At 37.0% G+C, this 21,818-nt stretch overlaps 1 protein-coding gene across 13 annotated transcripts in view; it reads left to right on the top strand.

Moving 5' to 3' along the window:
* SUGCT (succinyl-CoA:glutarate-CoA transferase) overlaps nucleotides 1-21,818 on the top strand; it is a 349,368-nt gene that overhangs the window by 249,334 nt on the left and 78,216 nt on the right. For 12 of the 13 annotated variants that reach the window (XR_014942655.1, XR_014942654.1, XM_085537628.1 and 9 more), the window contains one exon: nucleotides 15,825-15,888. The exons of the other annotated variant lie outside the window; for it this stretch is intronic. Coding sequence is in view for 10 of the 12 variants with exons in the window: in XM_085537628.1 (XP_085393754.1) it covers nucleotides 15,825-15,888 (64 nt within the window). In the remaining 2 variants the exon portion in view is untranslated. The remainder of the gene's footprint in view (nucleotides 1-15,824; nucleotides 15,889-21,818) is intronic. 13 annotated transcript variants of the gene reach the window in all.

Here is a 21,818-nt window from a genome sequence, read left to right as displayed (position 1 = left end):
GAAGGTCTTTTACCTTATATTCTTTACACCAAAGTAGTGTAACCATGAACAATTCAGGACATTTATCTTCTTTTTTGCATTTACTTGCATAAATGAATAAAAAATATTGTACATGCTTTTGGTGTAAAATTGTAAAATAAAAAATAGCGTTTAAATGATGAGTATAATATTTTAATAAGCTGAAGTAGGAAAAAAATATAGAAAACCAGTGATTTTTAACACCACTGCTTGCAGTAAATTAATGGTAATTCTGACTGAACAAAGCGAAAAAGTTGACTGCTCCGGTAATAAAATCGATCTGTTTCCATAGCACCTTCCAGGTGACCAAGTTATCAGCATTATACATTAAAGGTAAGACACAGCTGGAGACAGGCTTTTTTGATCCCACAGCCCGTGCTTTGAGTACAGCCACAGTACATCTTGCTATCAAAATGAGTCAGGTCTCATATCTACATAATGATGCAGCCAACCATCTTTGCTTAAGCATTTACATGTTTAAACCCACCAAAAACATGGTATTACTATCACATTTCAGTTCTTAGTGGAAAAAAAATTCTGAATATAACCCAAATTATAAATCCTCATTCTCTTAGTCTCCCTGCTACTCATTATAAATATTAATTATACACTACATTAGTGAACCCTTCTAAAATGCTTCTCCACAAGAGTTAAAAGCATGATTGTTTACAGGAGTTTGGTCTTCTGTTAGAATAGAAGCACTTTCTTTTGTTCTTATTGCTTTCCAATGCATCTGATGAAAACATTTGAGATTTATATCAGTCATATTTAGCAGCTGTCTCACACATACCTAAGACTGTGAGTTATAAATTAAATTCTGTACTTTTTCTCACAAATAAGTATGTTTGATGATTAGACAATGGCAAAGGTGTTTCTGCTCTGTCACAAACAACTTTCATTGTTTAATATTTTTTGAGTATTTAATGTCTCTTTCTTTCATTCATTATTATATTGTGGCTAATTTAGCAGCAAGGACTTTTAATTTTGTTTTGCAGCTTTAAGTTCCAAGGGAAATATTAGTATGGGATCTTTACTCTTAATATGAATTGCATATTACTTCAGTTACTGAATGTGAAAGATAATATAAAAAATTGAATTGCTAAAAAGATTAATCTTTTGGTTCTTGTAGGCTATAAAAACAAGTTGCTGAGTAGAGTCTCAAATAGGAAGATGGTGAGGCCAGGACTTGATGAACAGACTTTCATAAGAAGTCTGAGAGGAGCTCACTGTGATAGATGTATTCCGTGCCAGTAAAATAAACTACTAAAAGATGTCTAGAAACTTATCTGCAAAACCTGGTGAAGTCTTTCTATGCTCATTTCTGAAATGATTTTATGTTAATGTGCAGGTTTCATACTTTAAGAATGTTTTCAGTATTGTGGCTAAAGGATGAGAAGTGGGATTTTCATTGGGATATTTACACAGAGGAGGAAAAACCTTTGTGGATGACATTGTCTTGAACTGCAGTAACAATAGATTGCTGCTGTAGGAAATTAATGAGTGTGGCTTATCATATAGGAGTTGAGGAAAAGTTGACAAATGAGGGCTCAGACTGTTCAGAGACATCTGTTAATGATGTCAGTCATACAAAAGGTGTAAGGGACGAGAATGAAATGTACAGCAAAAGTGAAGGAGGGTCAACTGAGATATTCTGGAAAGCTAATAGAGTGACAAACTTTAGAGTTAAATAAAAAACGACGTGGCCAACTCCCTGCTTCCCTGAATGCATACAAAACCTGTACATATCTGTATACCAACATAAGAAGTGTAAAGGAAAAAATACGTGATCTGAAATTCTTGGCAAAGAAAGAGGATCTTCACATAGTAGCCATTTGTCACGGAGTTCTCTCTAGAGCTTACTCCGGTATAGTGGGAACAAACCCGGGGGAGCAGGAACAAAAGTGCCCCCCTTTCTCTAGCGGCACTGCACTGCACGGCACGGCGCAGTCGGGCCACGTGCGTTTCGAGAGAGGGGAAGGGAAGGGAGATTGCGATTGGGTCTAAAAAAAAAAAAAAATGAAGGAGGAAAAAGGTGATCTGAGAACGAACGGCAGTTTAATAACCTAATAACGCTAAACAATAAGAGAGTTTCAACAAAGTGAATACCAAGTCCCCAGTCTCACCAATGGAGCTGTAGAAGACGGGAAGCTCCGACCGCGCTGTCCCCTCGCAGGGAGCTGGGCCAGCAACCCTGTCCCTTTCCCCACTTCCCCTCCGGTGCCGCTCCCCACATGCCCATTTAAGGTAGTCCACAGAAAAAAAAAAAAAAAACTTGTCCCCTTTACTCCCATTATTAGGCATGGTGTTCTGATGTGGAATACCAACACCAGCCAAATTACAAAACCATAACACCATTACAAAAGAATGTTGGAATGACAAAATCAATAGGAGAGTGTAATACCTGACTATAAACTAACAGGAAGGACAGATTAGGTCATAGAGCTGAGGGAACAGTATTAGTTCTATACTATTGAGCCTTCTGATCAGGAAACGGATATTGAGTCCAAAATGTTGAAGTAGATCAAAGAATCAACTAAGCCTAATGAGGTAGTAATAATGGGTGACTTCAACTACCTTCAGCTGGTTGAATGTCACAATGGGATAAAACATAAGGGAAGCAATTTCTCATCACTCTGACTGACAGCCTTTTAGGAACATTCCATTCCAGAGGATGCAAACTCAGTGGCAAGTCTTGATTTGAGTAACATACAGAAATGCAGGTAAGAATTTATGACAAATTATACCAAAGAAGATTTTTTCTTATTTAAGTCATGGTCTCTGTAAAACTTAAGTTTGATATGAAAGGTCAATAGTTAGAAATAGTTTTGTAGAACCACTGATAGACTGGAGGATGTGAAAATTCTCTAGGCAAAAGATGGACTGAGAAAGAGACACAGCAGCCAACAGAGTAGAGAAGTATTTGAACATGGTTATGGAGATGAGAATTTCTCTGGATCGATTATCTTCAGGAATTAGAAACCCACCTTTAGGGATGTCTATAAAAAGGACTTTTGCCAAAGCAAGTGCCTAAAAAGCTGTGAAGCTGTAGCATAAGAACATTTTGTTGTCAAAAACATCACTTCACACCACATAAGGAAAAAAAAAATAAGGAAAAAGTTCACCGGAGCAAAGAATAAGACAGTGGCCTAGCAGAAAGCAGATATGGAGTATTGGTGTAGGGAACCTGCTTTGGCAAGGGGGTTGGACTCGATGATCTCTAGAGGTCCCTTCCAACCCCTACAATTCTGTGATTCTGTGATTTTATGAGGATTTTCCAGTGAACTGTGGTTTTCTGTTGTATTCCTTTGGTATCACTGATGTGGTGCTAGGTAGATACAGAACTATGATGTACTAACAGAGTCTACTTTGTCAGAACAAGAGAACCAGGAGTGAAGATGTAAAATGAATGACAAACTATAAGCAACAACAGTAAAAGCTGATCTCACTTATTCAACATTTTCCAAAGAGTGCTGGTATTGTTTGAAGTAAATACTATTCCAGGTTAAAATTGTGAGATGCTTCAACGATGTAGACAGGGGAAGGTCGATAGATGTCATCTACCTGGACTTCAGCAAAGCCTTTGAAATGGTCCCTCACCATGTCCTTCTCTCTAAATTGGAGAGGTATTGATTTGAAGGATGGACTGTTCTGTGGATTAAGAATTGGTTGGCTGGTCAGAGCCAAAGGATTGTGATCAACAGTTCTATGTCTAGGTGGAGGCCAGTTGCAAATGGTATTTCCCAAGGCTTGGTACTGGTGCTCTTCATCATCTTTATCAGTGACAGAAACAATGGAATTGTGTGCACCCTCAACAGTGACCCCAGGCTGAGTGGTTCAATACTTTGGAGGGAAGGGAAGCCATCCAAAGGGACCTGGACAGGCTGGAGAAGTTGGCCCATGAAAACCTAATGAGGTTCAATAATGCCAAGTGCAAGGTGTTGCAGTTGGGCCGGGGCAATCCCAGGTATTTATACAGACTCGGGGAAGACCTCCTTGAGAGCAGCCCTGTGGAGAAAGGCTTTGGGGGTCCTGGTGGACAAGAATCTGGACATGAGCCAGCAGTGTGCGCTTGCAGCCCAGAACGGCAACTGTGTTCTGGGCTGCATTAAAAAAGGGGTGGCCAGGAGGGAGATGGAGTTGATTGTCCCCCTCTACTCAGCTCTTGTGAGGCCCCATCTGCAGTACTGCATCCAGGCCTGGAGCCCCCAGTACAGGAAGGACATGGAGCTCTTAGAGTGGGTCCAGAGGAAGGCCGCTAAGATGATCAGTGTGCTAGAGCACCTCTCCTGTGAAGAAAGGTTGAGGGAACTGGGCTTGTTTAGCTTGGAGAAAAGAAGACTCCGGGGAGACCTCATTGTGGCCTTCCAATATTTGAAAGGAGCGAATAAACAGGGGGGGTATGACAGTTTATGAGGGTGGAGAGTGACAGGACAAGGTGGAATGGTTTTAAACTAAGACAGGGGAGGTTAAGACGTTAGGAGGAAGTTTTTCACACAGAGGATGCTGATGCACTGGCACACGATGCTCAAGGAGGTTGTGGATGCCCCATCCCTGGAGGCATTCAAGGATGTGGCTCCAGGCAGCCTGGTCTAGTGACTGCTGACCCTGCACATAGCAGGGTGTCACGGGGCAAACCATGACAGTGCAAGGGAAACACATGCTTTTCTCCACAGCGAGCTGAGATGGCCAGAGGCCAAGAGCGGCTGTGGTGTGGTCTGGACTTCCACCCCACTTCCTCTCCCCACAAAATCCTCTGGGGATGCTCCCCTCCCCTCACCCCCCAGAACCCAAAATGTCCCAAAAGGCAGTAACACGGAACCAGAACATTAACTCTTTAACTGCTGCTGTTCTGCATGATGTTCTGATGTGGAATGCCAACAACAAAAATCACAAAACTACAACACAGGGGGATTGAAATTAGATTATCTTTGAGGTCCTTTTCAGGCCATTCTATGATTTGGTGTGACGTTGATGTAAGTAAAAGAGAGAGGTGTTTTGCCAGTGCAATACTTACATGTGAACTACATGCTAGAATCTGTGTTTGGAAGCAGAATAACAAAATTATTTGGAATATAAAAGGACTTTCTTTGCAACATGTCTTGAAAATACTGGGACTATTGCACTGAAAAAAAAAAAAAGGAGGATGGACTACCATTCTAATAATACCGAGTGGAACCAGACATTGGATATGGGTACATTTAATATCCTTTTCAAATTTCAAATGAGTGAAAATTTTTTTATTTGGAAGGAAGTTTCCAGGATGTGTGATGTGATTCCAATATGATATTCTGTTCACAACATGCTCTCTTCTTTAGGGGGTGGTCATGGCCATGACACTAAGTTCAGCATGCACAGAAAAAACAGCCTTATTATTTTCTTGTGGTTTGGAGGCACAAGTAGTAATTGCACTTACCAACAGCCAGCAAATTTTTTTTTTATTTTTATTTTTTAGGTTACAAAAATACAGAGAAGATGGTTACATCATTTCCTTTGTGGCTCTGGAAATCCTTTCCACTTAAGATAAAGCTGTGAAAGAGTAGTGTTTGCACAAAAGCATTGCCTTACATTAGCTAGAAATTTTTAAACTGTTTTATGTTTGTGACAGGTACATATTTGATACAGCATGATATCCTGATTCCAGCATCTCCTTCAGTTTGGAATTTAGTAGCTAATTGCATCTTAGGTAATAATAGGGATGGATTTGAAACCTTGCTGGTAGATGAAAGTGGGACTATGTTGACATAGGTCTTTGGTTACATACATATTCAGTTATATTACATCTGAAATGGACTCACGATATGAAGATATTGAGAGATTCAGGCTGAACATTAGGAAATATTCTCAGAAAGGGTGGTGAGGCACTGGAATGCACTGCCCAGGGAGGTGGTGGAATCACTGACCCTGGGGGTGTTCAAGGAGCGATTGGCTATTGTGTTGAGGGACATGGTTTAGTGGAAGCTATTTGTAATAGGTGAACGGTTAGACTGGATGATTTTTTAGGTCTTTTCCAACCTTGGTGATTCTATGATTCTGTGATTCTATAAAGTGAACCTTATGCTGATTACCATAATGTTTAGTAGGTGACCAAATCACCCATGTTAAAAAAAGACAGAAACTGTTTCTGTTTCTCTCCTACCTGCCTTTGTGCTGCTACCTTAGTAATACAACAAAGTGTTCTACTTCTTTTTCCCTGCAATACAGCCATTTGTTTTGAGGGATGAGAGGAAGATAACTGCTGGAAGGAATGGCTTCAAGATTTGCAAGGAGACGTTCAAGCTGGACATTAGGAAAAAATTCTTCTCTGATAGAATAGTCAGGCACTGGAATGAGCTGCCCAGGGAGGTGGTGGGGTCATTGTCCCTGGATGTGGTGAAGAAACATTTAGATGTTGTACTGAGGGGCGTGGTTTAGTGAAAACTAGGTGATAGGCAACCAGTTAACTGGATGATCTAGGAGGTCTTTTCCAACCTCGATGATTCAATGATTCCACCATTCTATGATTCTATCCTTCACCACTTTATGTGCTACATGAACATGTAAATAATGAGTTTGAACTTTCAAGCAATCAAAAATGAAGCCTCTATTTTAATCTCGATTTTCCAGCTTTCAGGTCTTTGGCATGAAGATGAAATTTTAAAATGTATATATTTTCTTTTAATCCAATTATGTTTATTTTGAAATTCCTTTTATTCTCATTTTCTGTCTTATATATCAATTAGATTTTAAGTGAGGCTCAGAAGAGACTCAAATGCTGCAACATAAATAGTAATATTGAATTGAAAATGCCCAATTGTAACATAAATATTAATGTAGAGAAGTAGTGTCATTTGAAAAATTGTTTTTAAACAAAGTGAGAGTATGAGAATCAACTTGAATTAATATTTATTTTTCCTTGTGAAAGCAGATGGCTAAGGGACTTTAACTCAGGTAGAAAAATGTTAACCAATTCTTAACTTATGGTTAATAACAACACTGGGGAAAAGAGCAAAATTAATCATTAAAGCTATTATATTTGAATTACACTGAGCTTTATAGCAGCTGGTATAATTGTCCTCTGTAGTTGTTCTCACAACAAGTTAAGAGGAAATAATGAAACAATTGAGAAAATACATGATGAAATGTATTAAATTGCCCTTGGTTTACTTTACACAAGTAAAATATTAAGATCTTTCTTTAAAAGATTCTGTGAGGACTTCTTTGCATATTGGGAGAATAACATTAAATTTTAATAACAGTAATTTTAAATTAATTAAAAGTAAAAACAATAAATAACAGTAATTTTAAATTAAATTTGTTTGTTCTCTGAGATTAGAAGACAATCATATGAATTGTTCTATTTGCTACAGTTTGAATAAAGTCAAGCAATAATGTGTACCAGCTAAATAAAAATATTTTGTAAAGATTTCTGTAAACATTATCCATCACCAAATAATAAGGAAACTTTTGTAAAATGATCAAATTTAATTCTGTCTGCAGATACAATAAATAATCCTAAAGTAGAACTGTAGCAACTAATGATAAAGATTTACTTTTGTTCTGCATTACATGCACATAACATGTATTTCATTTTATAAATTCAGTCTGCAAGGAAACTTAAAAAATATCAGAGAATCATAGACTCATAGAATTGCTCAGGTTGGAAAAGACATTCAAGATCATCAAGTCCAACTGAATCCTAGCTGTACTACCCTAACCCTAACAACCCACTGCAATATCATTTCCCTGAGCACCACATCCAAATGGTTTTTAAACACATCCAGAGATGTGTTTAAGTGTCAACATGATGTCAACCACCTCCCTGGGGGGCCTGTTCCAGTGCTTAACAGCCCTTTCCATAAAGAAGTTTTTCCTGATACTCAACCTAAATTTAACCTAGTGCAACTTGATGCCATTTCCCTCATCCTATTACCTGTCACCAGTGAGGAGACCAGCCTCACTCTCTCTGTAATCACCTTTCAGTTGTTGGAAGAGAGCAATAAGGTCTCCCCTCAGCCTTCTTTTCCCCAGACTAAACATCCCCTGTTCCTTCAGTATATCCTCATGAGGCATATTCTCCAAGCCCTTCTTTGGAACTGCTCCAGCACCTCAATGTCCTTTCTGTACTGAGGTGCCCAAAACTGAACACGGTACTCAAGGTGAAGGGTATGATTACTTCCCTAGTCCTGCTCACCACACCATTCCTGATACAAGCCAGGATGCCATTGGCCTTCTTGGCCACCTGGATGCACTGCTGGCTCACATTCAGCCAGCTGTCCATCCAGCACGAGAGGCTTTGCCTTTGCAAGTTCTTAGTATCAGAAGGAAAGACATGAACATTTATTTACAAAAAATAAAAGATAAAAAAATAAAAAAAAATCCTACATGGAATGTCACAGACAACAGTGTTACACTATTAATGCTGCCATTAAGCAAAGATTAAAAAATGATGACGTCAGGCTTTCTTTTCATGTTCCTATTTTAATTTACAGGATGATTATATTTTGAATAAAATGAAATGGCATGAAAAGGTTATTGCTGTAAGACAGACTGCTTCTTCTACTGAACCTTACAATGATCTCATTATAGTCGGTGTAAAATGCCACCCAAACATTAATTTGATTCACAAAAACTCAAATGGTAATAGGTATTATAGTAATAAAATATTTCTAGCATGGAAAGTAACCATATGGAAAAGAAGTAATGTACAAAAAAATGAATCTAATTTTGGCTATCATCTTTCATAAGTCTTAATTCATAAGTTCCTTATGCTGGGCTAAGATGAATGAGTATAAAGGGGATAGAGAACTCTGCTACATAAGAATAATCATGATCATGTGTAGGATATGAGACAAGAGAGGAGAAGGACTATAAGTTCTATCTCTTACTTTGTCCTCAGATTTCCCTTGTCTCTGACAGCAATGGATGTGAGCATTGTAGTCTTCCAAAGATTAGGTTGTAGTAATCTTATGTCTTACATCTTTCCTTTGCAGTTTCAAGAATGCATAGTAGAAGACTCGGTTAAGTGTTTCTTTTTTTTTTTTTTTTTTTTTTTTTTTTTTCTTCCCCAGTGTCTTATTGAGAATTTTAATAATGGAACATGTGAAACAGGAAGTTATACAGTTCTTTGAAACAGTATTGCTGATGTGGAAAAACAAATCTATTGACAAATTTATTGGGGGTTAAGTTATAAGCATTGAATTCTTCAAAACAACACATAGAACCAAATATACCATTATAGGCTAAATAATTGTGGAAAATAGAAGTGTAATGAGTAATGAAAATTTCAGTGTTTTAGAGAAAAATGTATCTGATGATAAAAAACATATTAATAATAAAAAATGGAAAGGAAGTTTGATTTCGCCTCAAGCAGTTCCTTTTAAAAGGCAATAAGGGAGACCCTCAAAGATACAGAAGGCTTTTCCTAGTTACTGTGTAAAGAAAGAAATGTAATTTGTGTGTCATAAAAATAAATGTTTTAAAATTTTTATAAGTCTGCAAAGTTAGAATAAGAATCTAGAGATTTCAAACAGGAAAACTTGAATATTTTTTGAGTACTAAGTTGCTGGAGAATATATGTGTTCTTAAACAAAGAGTGACACTTCTATGCTCAGCCTTTAGTTTGCAGCATGAAGATGCTACTATGCACCTTGGATGAATATTGATTTCTAGTTCATGTGTGTGTTTCACATTGCATTCAAATCACAAATAATTTATAACATGCATAAAGCAATCCTATAGAAGTTGCAGAGAAAGGAAGCCAAACATTCAATACTGTTTGTCTAACGGCATAACTGGAAAGATTAGTTAGGTTTTCCAATTCTTTCATTTGGAAAAATAATTCTGAAAGTCTCACTTGACTGTCTAGCAGAATTAATGATGTGGTGCATTACCTAAGAATTAGACCAGCAAGTAGATTTTCTTCCACCAACTTTTTTTTTTTTTTTTTTTTTTTTTTTTAAATATCTGTATTTTTAAATGTCATCTAAATAGTCTCACCTCACTAGCTCAGAAAAAAACTGACCTGACCTTTTGACATCACCTGTTCAGGAATGGGAATTTCTTCAGCATGTTATTGTACACAGATAAAGGTTCACAAAATCTGACCTGGAAAGAATGGTTAAAAGGATTAGTTTTGTTTGGTCTAGGAAAGAACAGACTGGGGGAGGATGGGATTACAATCTTCCAGTATATGAAAGAATACTGTAAAGCTGCTAGTGGTTTGTTTTCTGTATCCAGTTGAGAAGACAAAATGAAAATATTTAGTGTGAAGTAAAGATAATTACATTATATAAGAGGAGAACATTTTCTAATACTAAGAATAGGGAAATATGGTAGAAACTATTAGAAAACTGTCATAGTGTTTACTGGAAATTTTCAAGAATACTGTATTATGTCTGTCAGTAGTAGTTAGGGTTGCTAATGCTGTTCACTCTACAAAGTGAATAAGTAGATAAATTAGGTAATGAATATCCAGTCTTAAGGCTTGCCTGAGCTGCACTGAGTGAAGAGGAATTGTCTGGAGCTGAATATAAAATATGTTGGTTGCTCCAAAAGTAATGCCTCATCTTTGTTTCCATGGAAACTACAATAGCTACAAAGAACATGGTAACACCCTTCAGTAGAGCAAATTCTCAGCTACTAAGCACTTTTTCAGCACAGTCACCACCATTAACCATGCATCTCTGAGTGCCAGTTGCATGTCTGAGCACCCTCATAGAGAGAGTCTTTTCCATTGAATAACTGGAAGTTGTCCTCGCTGCAGAGTGGGCCTGCTGCTTCTAATCCTCCCACCACTGTATACCTGTTAGAAAAGTCAAGTTTCATCTTCCATACTCCCAGTAGGCAACTGTAGTCGACACTATGATCCTTCCTGAGCCTTCTCAGGACTAAGCAAAGCCAGTTCCCTCACAGTGCCCTGGCCTTCCCTAGCCCTGAGGCAATGGAATAGGCCTATAGGCTTAAATATGAAATATAAAAATGGTGAACCCTACTGCTTCAGCTCTTCCTGCCTAGGTCATGAGCAAGCCTCAGAAATTACCTAAAGTTTTAGGTGTAGAAGCTTCTACTCTGTATTTGAGCTTGTGTTGAGTTACTGGTTATAAATTCTTTCACAAATAGATTGTTCTTCAACCTGTTCTATTCAGTTTGTGGTACTGTCTTACCAAGAGCATTACAGAACCTAATCAAAAGAAGTTTTATTTTGCTTTGTCCTTTAACACAACTTGAGGATAATTTCAGTGTCTCCATTATCATCATCATCATAGTATCATAGTCTCGTGCGGGTTGGAAGGGACCTTAGAGATCATCGAGTTCAGCCCCCTGGGATTTGAGCCTCCTGTGTAACAGAGCGGCACTTCTACCACTTGCACCACAGGGGGATTCGAACCCAGGGCCTCCAGTGTTGCAACGCGGCATTCCTACCACTTGCGCCACCGGGGCACACAATTAGTTTGATGCATTACTTAATGTGTCCTTTTCCAAGCACAGAGACATAGGTTGTGCAGTGAATGTTAGGAATCTTTTCTGAATAGCTGAAAAGTCAACATCAGTAATACGAGGGTTGCTCTGAAAGTAATGCCTCCTATTTTATGACATCAGAGGCAGATGCTGGTGGTATGACAGTAGAGGTGTAACCTTTCAGTCAATACTCCATTCCGTTTTGTTGCTGTGCAACAGATGACAGCAGAGGGGCAGTCTGACCAGATGCCATCTGACACTGAGTGTGTATGAAGCAAAGGTATGTCATTGAATTCTTCTACACAGAAAAAATGGCACACCTTGATATTCATCAACCAAACAGTGGATGTGAGCACAGTGAAAATTGGACTGTGTGGGGACCATTTTCCTAGCAGTGGTGGTGACTACACTGAAAGATAGAGTTTACTCTATCAAATAGCATTATTGTATTCTTTGTATCTGTTGTAGTTTCCATGGAAGCAAATATGAGACATTACTTTCTGAGCAACCCTATTAGCTTGTGCTCTTAGCAAGCATTGATATTTTCCTAACAGCTCCTAAGTAAAACAAAGTAATTAGCACTGTTTGTCAATTCTATAAATTCTATGAAACATATTCCCAAACTGAAATGTTACTCAAGTCCTTGTGAGCAAGCTCTTTACTGCATGTTTTTTTTGTTTTTTTTTTTTTTTTAAATTAATTAATCATATGTGAGACTTCTAGTGTCAGGAAAATTAATGCCATGTTGACACACATTCCAGATTCTGGTATGTTTTTCAACTTCCAATAATTCCCTTGTTCCAATGAGAAGCAAAAATATCCCCTATCTTTTTTCAGCGATTCCACCTAACTTGTTGGATGTTTTAAATAGAGTATTTGTAATTTATTCATTTTTCATATACTGTTAGAAAAAATAAATAAATAAAAGCTATTTGAACCATACAGTTTAAAACTTTTTTCTTTCTTGCAGGTTCAAGCAATATAATTTGCTTTCCCATTTAAAATGCTTTTCCTTTATTTTCTCTAATACAAGTGTTTTGGTTCAATTTTTAACTGAAATATTTGGAGGAAATAGGTTACCAGCTTAATTCTGTATATGAATAGCCATTTGGAACAGTTCTTCAGAGATATGTATTCTACTGCATATGTGAAATCTTGATTCCTTATACAGCTATTAGCTGATTTTTCTTAATAAAAGCTTTTTGATCCTGCTCTTATGCTACTAATTAAGTAATAATGCTACCAGCTAAAACAGGTTTTGTTTATCTGAAAATTCCGTCTTCAGAGACACAGAATGCATTTAAGAAATTTCACATCATCGCTTTGAGTAGAAAAAAAAAGCAGATCAGTAATTCACATATTTTCCTTTTAAGTATATTTTAACAGACAATAGCAAAATTCTGAAATAATGTCATTCTCAGTTTTAAAGACGTGGATTTCAGCAGGCAATTCAGGAGGATTCGGAGTAACACTAGCAAGGTGCTAATATGTAAGATGTGTGTCTGTACATACCTGGGCATACTTTTAAGAAATGATAGGAATAAAGGAAAGGTTCATCCAGAATCTGTGGGATTTCAACCTTTATACTCTTTGTTTCATAGAACATACAGCAAAAAAAGTGTTTAAACTCTTTATTAACGCCACCTAATAACAGTAACTTAACAGAAAACTAAAACCATGTAAGAAATACAGGATCAGGCTCTCAGGGCCTCTTCTTCCCTCAAAATGTTTGTGCTCTGGGAAAGGATTAAGTAGTTCTAGAACTGTAGTATAATGTAATCAGTGTACTTAAGCATGATTTAAACGTATCAGGATTATAACATGCTTTATCCTCTTGTTGCATTATCTCTTTTTAAAGAATTAGGTACAATCTGATTTCAGGCAATTCACTGTGTCTTTTTCCTAACTGATAGCTATTACAATGTCCAACAACACTTGCACTGGAGAGGAAAAAAATATATATATATATAATGAAAAGAACAAACAAACAAAAAACACTCATGGGTATAGACAGAGCACTGACAGGCTGAGAAATCTGCTGAAACCCTTTGTGTTACAATGGATGCCAAGCTAAACAAGCTGGCATCATGCTCTCCTCATGAATAAGGCAGAGCATATACTTGGCTTCTTGGCATCTAGCCCTGGATTTCTGCATCCAGCTTTGGGGTCTCCCATTTGAGAACGGCTGCTGAGAAACTTGTGTGGATCCAGAGGAGAGCTTCCAGGATAGCAGCACTTGGGGAGAGGAAGGGAGCTGGGCTGGTTTAGTTGAGCAAAGGGGACATTTGGGGGAACTTTCATAGCATCCACAGCTGCTAATAGGAAGTTAATCAACAGAGATGCACAATAGTATAAATCGATATAGACCAAGGCAACAGCCTCATAAAAAAAAAAAAAAAAAAAAAAAAAAAAAGATTTGGCTGCTTGAAACTGGATTTTAGGAAATGTGTTTTACTGGGAATATGGCACAGCGTGGGAGTCTGTTACATGGATATAGTGAAATCTCCATCCTTGCAGGATTTCATGACATGTTCAAGGAAAGCTGCTGCTGTCTGTATTGCTTGTTGGCAGTAGGCACATGTAAAGCAAGAGGCTGGAGTAGGTGTTGCCAGAGGTCCCTTCCAAATTATCTGCTGTCCTGTATCAGTCATTCATGTTTCTGATGAAATTCAAGGCTGAGAATTCCTCATCGCTACACACACGAAGCTTTGCAAAGCCAATAAAAAGCTTGTTTGAAGTGTTTAACTCATGAGTGTCCAACCTTCTGTCTTTCCTAGGCCACGCTGAGTAAAGAGAAACTGTCTTGGGCTGCATATAAATTACAAAGGTCCCTGCATAAGTATTGTCTGCTAGTTTTTCCATATAAACTACAATAGATACAAAGAGCACAATAACACTGTTTGATTAAGCAAATTCCCATCTACAAAACACTATTTTTCAACATTGTCACTACCATTAGCTGTGCATTTTTGCCAGTGATGAACAAGAGCTTGCATGCACACTCATAAATCTACACCACTGGAGATGACCCACTGTCACCACTGCCGAAATGTACCACCTACCACCTCACTGTGCTCACATCCACTGTTTGGTCTCCATAAAAGTTCAGCAATAGTAGATGGATGAGTTCCTATTTGTTCTTTTTCTTTTTTTTTTTTTTTTCTTTTTTCTTTTTCCCGCCATGGAGGAATTTGATGACACTACCACTTCATACACACTTCCATGTCAGACATGGTTTTGTCAAACTGCCCCACTGCTGCCATTTGTCACATGGCAACAGTACATAACAAAATATTGGCAGGAAAGTTTAACTTCCGGTATACCACCATCTGCCTCTGATATCTTGGGTCAACATAATAAAACAGGAATCACTATTTTCAAAGCAGCCCTTGTATGTAATACAGTTGATGTATACAAGCAACAAAACTTATTTTATTTTTAAAAATTATAAAACTAGTTGGCTAATGGGAGGGTTATCTCTACAGAACGCTAATATAAAAAATAAATACCAATTATGTGATTATATTAACAGTGTTAGAAAGATGTTGGAGTAATAAGTGAGAAAAAAAAAAAACAACAACAGACAACAAAAAACTGCTTATTGACTTCAGAGGTGGAATTCCATTAAATAGTAAAAATTCTATTACAAATTACTTTTACTCTGTTATTTGAGTATTTTTATGTACCTTTGTTTTCTGGTTGAGTTTAATAACATAGAATTGGAAATTGTGATAATCATCCCATGCAGATAGAAGGTTGTGTTATACCTCCTAGACAGAACAGAAGTAACATCAGATTTATGATGCCTTTCCCTACTGGGGAAACTACTACTGGGAACTACTGGGACAGCACTGTGTAGTGTGATCTGTCATGAACTCAAAGTCAGCACAATAACAGCAAAAAAAACTAGAGAGCATCAGCTCTGCATAGGCTTGTAATGCCTATGGCAGAGCAAAAGTGAAAATGGCTGAAGGTTTCAATCTCTATGTTGCTACCAATTGTTTTTCTGTGGTGGAAAGCATGATGTGCTTTCAGTTCAATTGCTTGTGTTTTATGTTGGATACAGGAGCTTGAAGATATGTTAGACATGTCAAGTCCTACTGATGTATTTATTGACATGCATAAATAAAGAACAACGTCAAACATCAGGGCTTTCATTTTCTTAATCATGCAGATTGCATGCACTATATCTCCCTGGATTTTTTATGTTCTCTAAAATAACATGGAAATATATGTATGGTTTTTACTCTTGAGTTTAGGAACTAGTTTACTAGTTTAGGAACTAGTTGTTGTTGTGTGTTTGTTTTTTTGTTTGTTTGTTTGTTTTTATAACACACACGTATATATACATTTTATTTGTTTTTTAATAGGTGCTGCACAATGGACTTGTAATGGAAATGGATCACCCAATAGCTGGGAGGATAGCTGTTCCAGGTTAGATGTTTAATTCTTTTTTCTAAATGGAGCTTGAAATTAAATGTTACATGACATCCTGAATAGTTCTGGAACTCAGCTGAGGACATGACACATCTTCACATTTCACTCAAGTGAACAAAAGTTTAAACAGGAAGACATTTGTGCTCATATTCATTCCAGTAGCAGAAAAAATTGGTTAAAATGTGTGTCAGAATAGCTTCTGGTTTTCATCGGCCAGTTGTCATAAAATTTGAACATGGATTTGATAATATTTGCAAACTCCCACTGCTAGAAATATTACTGCTAAATCGTCTACATGAATATGTGTATCTGGTTTTGATTTAGGGCTATTTTGCAAGTTACACAGACGTTTTTTAGGGACATTTCTGTTGTTAAAAATGAAGAAGGAAGAAAAGGGAAGTTCATACCAAAGGTTTCATCACAGTGTTTTGTTTAATGAAGTTAGACATAAAGCTCTGCAATGATGAGGTCTTAAACAGCTATTTTGAATTTCCAAAGAATATAAAAGTAGAATATGAATATCTTTTTAAAGTGGATCAGGACTTGGAGCTAGCTTAGCTTTACTTCCATTGGAGTTAGTTGTGAAATGGGTTTAGGTTCATCAGTGGCTGTTATGAAAATCCTCATCCGGATCCTTGAGGTTGGCTCTGTTTTGATGACTGAGCTTTATCTGACAATCTACTAACTCTTTGGTCAACTTTTCCTAATTTTCTATGCTTCTCTACATCCCAAGACACATTAAGAATTGTTTCCTTTCTCATTTAGAGTACCATGACATTTTTATTTTTTATAACATATTCTCCTTACATTGTGGCTTTCTGAGCCAAATTCCATCCTCTGACACAGCATCCAGTTGTCATCAATTTCAGTTGACTTGAGCACACATAATTATAAGAATAGTTTGACCCATATAATTTATCTTAATTTGCACAGGGATGCAGAAAGAATTATTTGAATGAAACCATTCCCACATAAGATCATTTTTTCTGCACGAATACAGGGGGTGTTTTGTGTGTATGTATATGTGCACTTTGTATTTGTCCTTTATCACAGTTTGCATTCCACATTTGATCCCACTAGGTTTGGAAATGTGTTATACTGTATTCAGAAGTGCTTCTCTAATTTAGATGTGTGTATGTGGAATTAGTAATCCTTTTGTTTCAGTTTCTAACAGAAATGTAATCCTGGTTTATTTATCCAAAATGGAAAGAGTAACAAGAGTTTTGAGTTAATTCCTCTTAAGGAAGAGGGCAAAAAAGCCTCACAGATGGTAGAGAAAGTGTGTAAGGTTTTCATGTTGCATACAATGTATAATCTATCTTAGAGAAAGCAAATACTCCTTAAGGGGATAGGTTTAACTGCAAGAAGAGGGAGGAGATGAAAGGAATGTTCTAATGTCTGTCAGCAGCGATAGAGAATATTGGTGAGAGGGAATTTTTACATAGATAAGCCATAGTATTTCTCAAATCCTTAGTTATTTCTTATTTTATTAAAACTCAAACCAGTGACACTGCACTAAACTAAAATAAATCATCTTAATCTCCAATGATTTGCCATTTAGATGGGATTCTATGAAGAGTTTGTTGTATTGAAGCAGATGGCTGAAATAATGATTGCATATTTGAGCAGGAAAAGGAGAAATCTTTCCTTTTATGGCATGGAAGGATAGGGAGAGGAGAGACAAAAGAAGGAAAGATAAAGGACACTCATTCAGTATGAGCAGAGTGGGCCCATTGGTTTCACCAGAAAGACAGGGAGTTACTCCGTCTTAAAACTAGATTGCACAAGGAGTCTATTTGCTGTTGATGGTAGGTAATGGAATCAATGACATATCTGAAGATGATTACAAGAAAAAGTGTGTCATTAAGACCTCCATCAGTCAAACTGTTTCTTGATGACCATTTAAGTCAGAAACAACTTTTTCTTTGATGCAATTATATTTGAATATTGGGTAAAATGTGGCTGAACTAAGCTATTAGTTTCTGTTTCAGGATTGCTTAACAAAGATATTAATATGAACGTTGGAACTGAGTACAGTAAAAGTATCCCTCCTTAAAGAGACTTGAGAGACTCTGACCCCAAAATGAAGTGGGTGACAGTTATTTCTTAACAATGTAAGCCAGATTTTAATATATATTAATTGTACTGGATATCACTCTTGAAGGTCTTGACAGAAGTCAGACTTGAGCTGCCAAGGAAAGTTGCAAGTGCACTGACATACACTTAGTAAATGAGCACATGCTGGCACATTTCAGCTCTGAATGTTGTGACAGACCTCTGTCTCTAGCATACCGGTTTAGACTAGCTCTTTTTCAGGTACTTCCTGGCTTTGTGAATGGCTTCACATCTTTGAATCCTCACTTGTTGATGCTGCATTTGTTGAAATACTAAGGGGTTTTGCCATTAACTTTAATACAGGCTTTGTTTGTAACACTGGATTTCACTGATTCATAATGCCTTTTTTGCTTGAACGTGTTTTGAATACTCATGTGGTTACAGAACTTAATTCTTTTCACACCTGTTCAATGATTTCCCTCTTTCTTTTCTTAGCATGATATGCTGCATGATGATTAGCACATTCTAAGGTAATGGCTAGCTGGTGGAACTGGAATGATAGAAGTTGCATTATAAAAAATATTTCTATTCATTCAGATGCAGGCCTAGTCATTCGATATGTCTTACTCCTAGTATTCATTGAAAAATGTCTTTAGGGTATTGATTCTCATATTCCTTTGTCAGTTTATTGATGCAATATTGTTCAAGAACTAAGTTATTGAATACAGATGCATATTTTTGTCACACAGTGAATGTCATATACTACATATACAGTATATGCAATACTGTGAGAAATCCTTGCTTGAATCGCAGTGGCCTGGCACTGTACAGCACTCACTGTTCTTTGTAGAACTGATGCATCCAACTGTAGGATTATACTGATGAGACTCTTCTAGCACTCTGTGGTCATCTAAGCTCTGAAGGCAACCAAAGCTTCATCACCTTTAGTTCAAGGGATAGCCCCTAGGATGGTGAGTGGCTGGAGCACTCAAACAGAGAAACCTTGAGAAACAGGCTCTTCTGACCTTGGTTGAAGTTTGAGCCTGCACAGCAGCTCACGGGGAGCTGATGGAAGAGAAGTGCTAGGATCTTCACAACAGTGCATGCTGAGAGAATAAGGCAATGAATGCCCTGACTGTATGTCAGAAAACTGTTTTTCATCATGAAGACAGCCAGACAGTGGAGCAGGTTGACTGGAGAGGCTGCATAGGCTCTGTCCTTGGAGGTTTTCAAGGAAGAACTTTCTTTATCCCTAAGCAACCTGCTCTGACCTTACACCTGAGTTAGGTTTGTGCAGGAGCTTAAGCTGGAGATTTCTTGAGGTCCTTTCAAACTTGGATTATGCTCTTAATCTGTAACTACCCTCAGTATCTTCTCACCCAGTTCTGCTGGATGTAGCTGTTTCCATAGAGGCTTGGAGGAGAAACATATATTTTAGAAAATCAGAGATGTAGAGTACATTAAGTACTTTGAGAGCAAAAGTAATGATATGGGGAAATGTTTCGTAGAGTACCACATTGCAGATGATTCTGGATGGCATGGTGACGGTACAGCTGAGAAATTTTAAGAAGCTTTAGCATCAGGATTAACCTTAAACTCCTTTGCCAAGGAGTAATGGACATTTCCAAAGCACAGTAGCAAGTGAGTTTCCAGGAGCCACTGAGTAATTTATTCTGAGTTGTTATGTGGAGTGTAATGGACACCAAGCCAAACAGATTTTATAGAAAAACTAATGGATGCAATACAGTCTTGCCCAAACTTTCTTCATTATAATATATGGTATCTGGTTTAGGAAACTTAAATAATAATATTATCATCTCTTGTGTCTAACTATGCCTTTTAAAAGTTGGTGGTTGTTTTTTATTGTCAAAAGCTGGTTTTTTATTTGTGGTTTTTGTTTGTTTGTTTGTTTTAATAATATAACTTAAAAAAAACAAAACAAAAAACAAACAAACAAAAAAAACCCCACATTCAGGTGTACAAAAAAAAAAAAAGGAAGAAAAAGGAAAAAACAAACTTCATAGAATTTACTTTATTAACTACTATTAGGAAAGTTTGTGAAAGGAACTTTACTTCTGATCCCTTCTAGGCCTTAGTGAACTGGAGATTTGGATAGAAGCCCACACTTTGGAATCATCTCTCATCAAACAGGAAATAACATAACTGTAGAAATCGTGTAAAACACCAATTCCAGACAAAACAGCTATTCTTAGTTTTGATAGTGTTCATATTCTGTGTTCTCCTTATCCTGATTTACTGAGTTCCTGTTCTTTGGCCCATAATCTGCATCAAGGATTTCTTCATTGTTCTGAAAGGGCAGTCTTATACCCGGCTTTGTGATTTCCTTCTTTATTCTTGAGATAATGTTTCTGAACCAGCCTCAGTTAGGAAAAACATCACAGGATTCCTCCTTGGCATAGTTTTTTTGGACTTAATTCAGGTAATCCATGTTAATTAATCAACCAGCTCAGGAGAACTATCCCTTTTTCCGTTCTTCTCCTGTCACTGTACATTACAAATATACTATTGAAACAGGAAAGACATTTTTTTTCAGAGAAAGGCTTTTCCTGTTGTATGATTCATTAAATTGTGTCATGGTTCCATGGAGACTAATTGCCAGCAATCTCTTAGAAGAAATTTTTTAAGGAATAAGACTAGGAAACAAGGAATCTTACAGGGTGTCCTTATATAATGCTACAGATTTTTTCCCTAAAATTATGGAAATATTTTATTACTTTTTGTATCTCACCTTATTAATCATTTGCAGTTTTTCAGATCATAATTAATAGCTTGAAATGCTTTGAGTTCTCAGGAAATGAAGTCTGTGTAAAAATGCAATCTATTTATGTGTATCTATTTATGCTTACTTTCTCAGAGTAGAAAATAACTAGCTAAAAAGTTATTAACAGTGGCATTTCTGTATGTTTGCTCAGCAGATATGCTTGTAAATATACATACTATCTTTTTATATAGATACAGAGGGAAGTCTCAGTAGGGCTTAGCTACATGACAGAGAAAAGTGACTTCTGTATGGGAGAAGTTTGCAGGAAATTAAGGAAGTCTGTACTACAATCCATCATTTCCTGCCTCTAGGAGATCCCACCGTATAGCAACAGCAACCATGACATAAAAAGAAGCCAAACAATGTATGCTTTTTTTTTTTTAAGAACCTCTGCTTGAACTTCTGATCCTGTCTGCTTCTCATCAGGCTGCTTTTTCATATGCATCTGTGCGCACGCGTGTTTGTGCACGCATGTGCATAACTGATGTTGATTGAAAAATTTTAATTTCACTTCACTATTTATGGTACATTGGAGACCAACAGCTTCACCGGCGTTACTGTTACCTCATTCACCTTTTTTAGTCATCAGTGCTGACTGTTTATGTCTTTTACATTCACAGAACTGATTTCAATTTTGAGGAATTCAGGACCATTACAGAAACTCAGCAGAAATGATGTACGACAGCTCACTTAGCTATCCTCAAATACTTCAAAAAATCTTAATATGTATATAAACAATATATTCATACTGATTGCAAAAGCAGAAAAGAGGTGGTGGAAATAGTGAGGAGAATGCTATAGTTTTAGGATTATGATTTAGGTTTAGGATTATGAGAAAATGTTAGTGCATGTTTTTAATGTATGGTACTGCTATGTGGAGTCTAAGATTTCTTTTAAGGTATAACAGAATTAATAAGCCTCTTCATAGTTTTGTTCCTCTGCCACATGTATCGAGAGCATTCTTCTACTGTATGTTTTAAAATCTGTTATATCTCCTGTAGTGATCTTTGTGCCACAGCTAATAATTCTAAAGTTAATTTTTCAAGGAATAAAAGACACCTCTCACTTACCTTCATATGGGGCTGCAGTT

The sequence above is a fragment of the Coturnix japonica genome, chromosome 2, assembly GCF_054131305.1.
Source record: "Coturnix japonica strain WE chromosome 2, WE-NBRP24, whole genome shotgun sequence".
NCBI lineage: Eukaryota > Metazoa > Chordata > Aves > Galliformes > Phasianidae > Coturnix > Coturnix japonica.
Note: the sequence above shows the minus strand (reverse complement) of the source record. Positions and strands in the feature narration are given on the sequence as shown.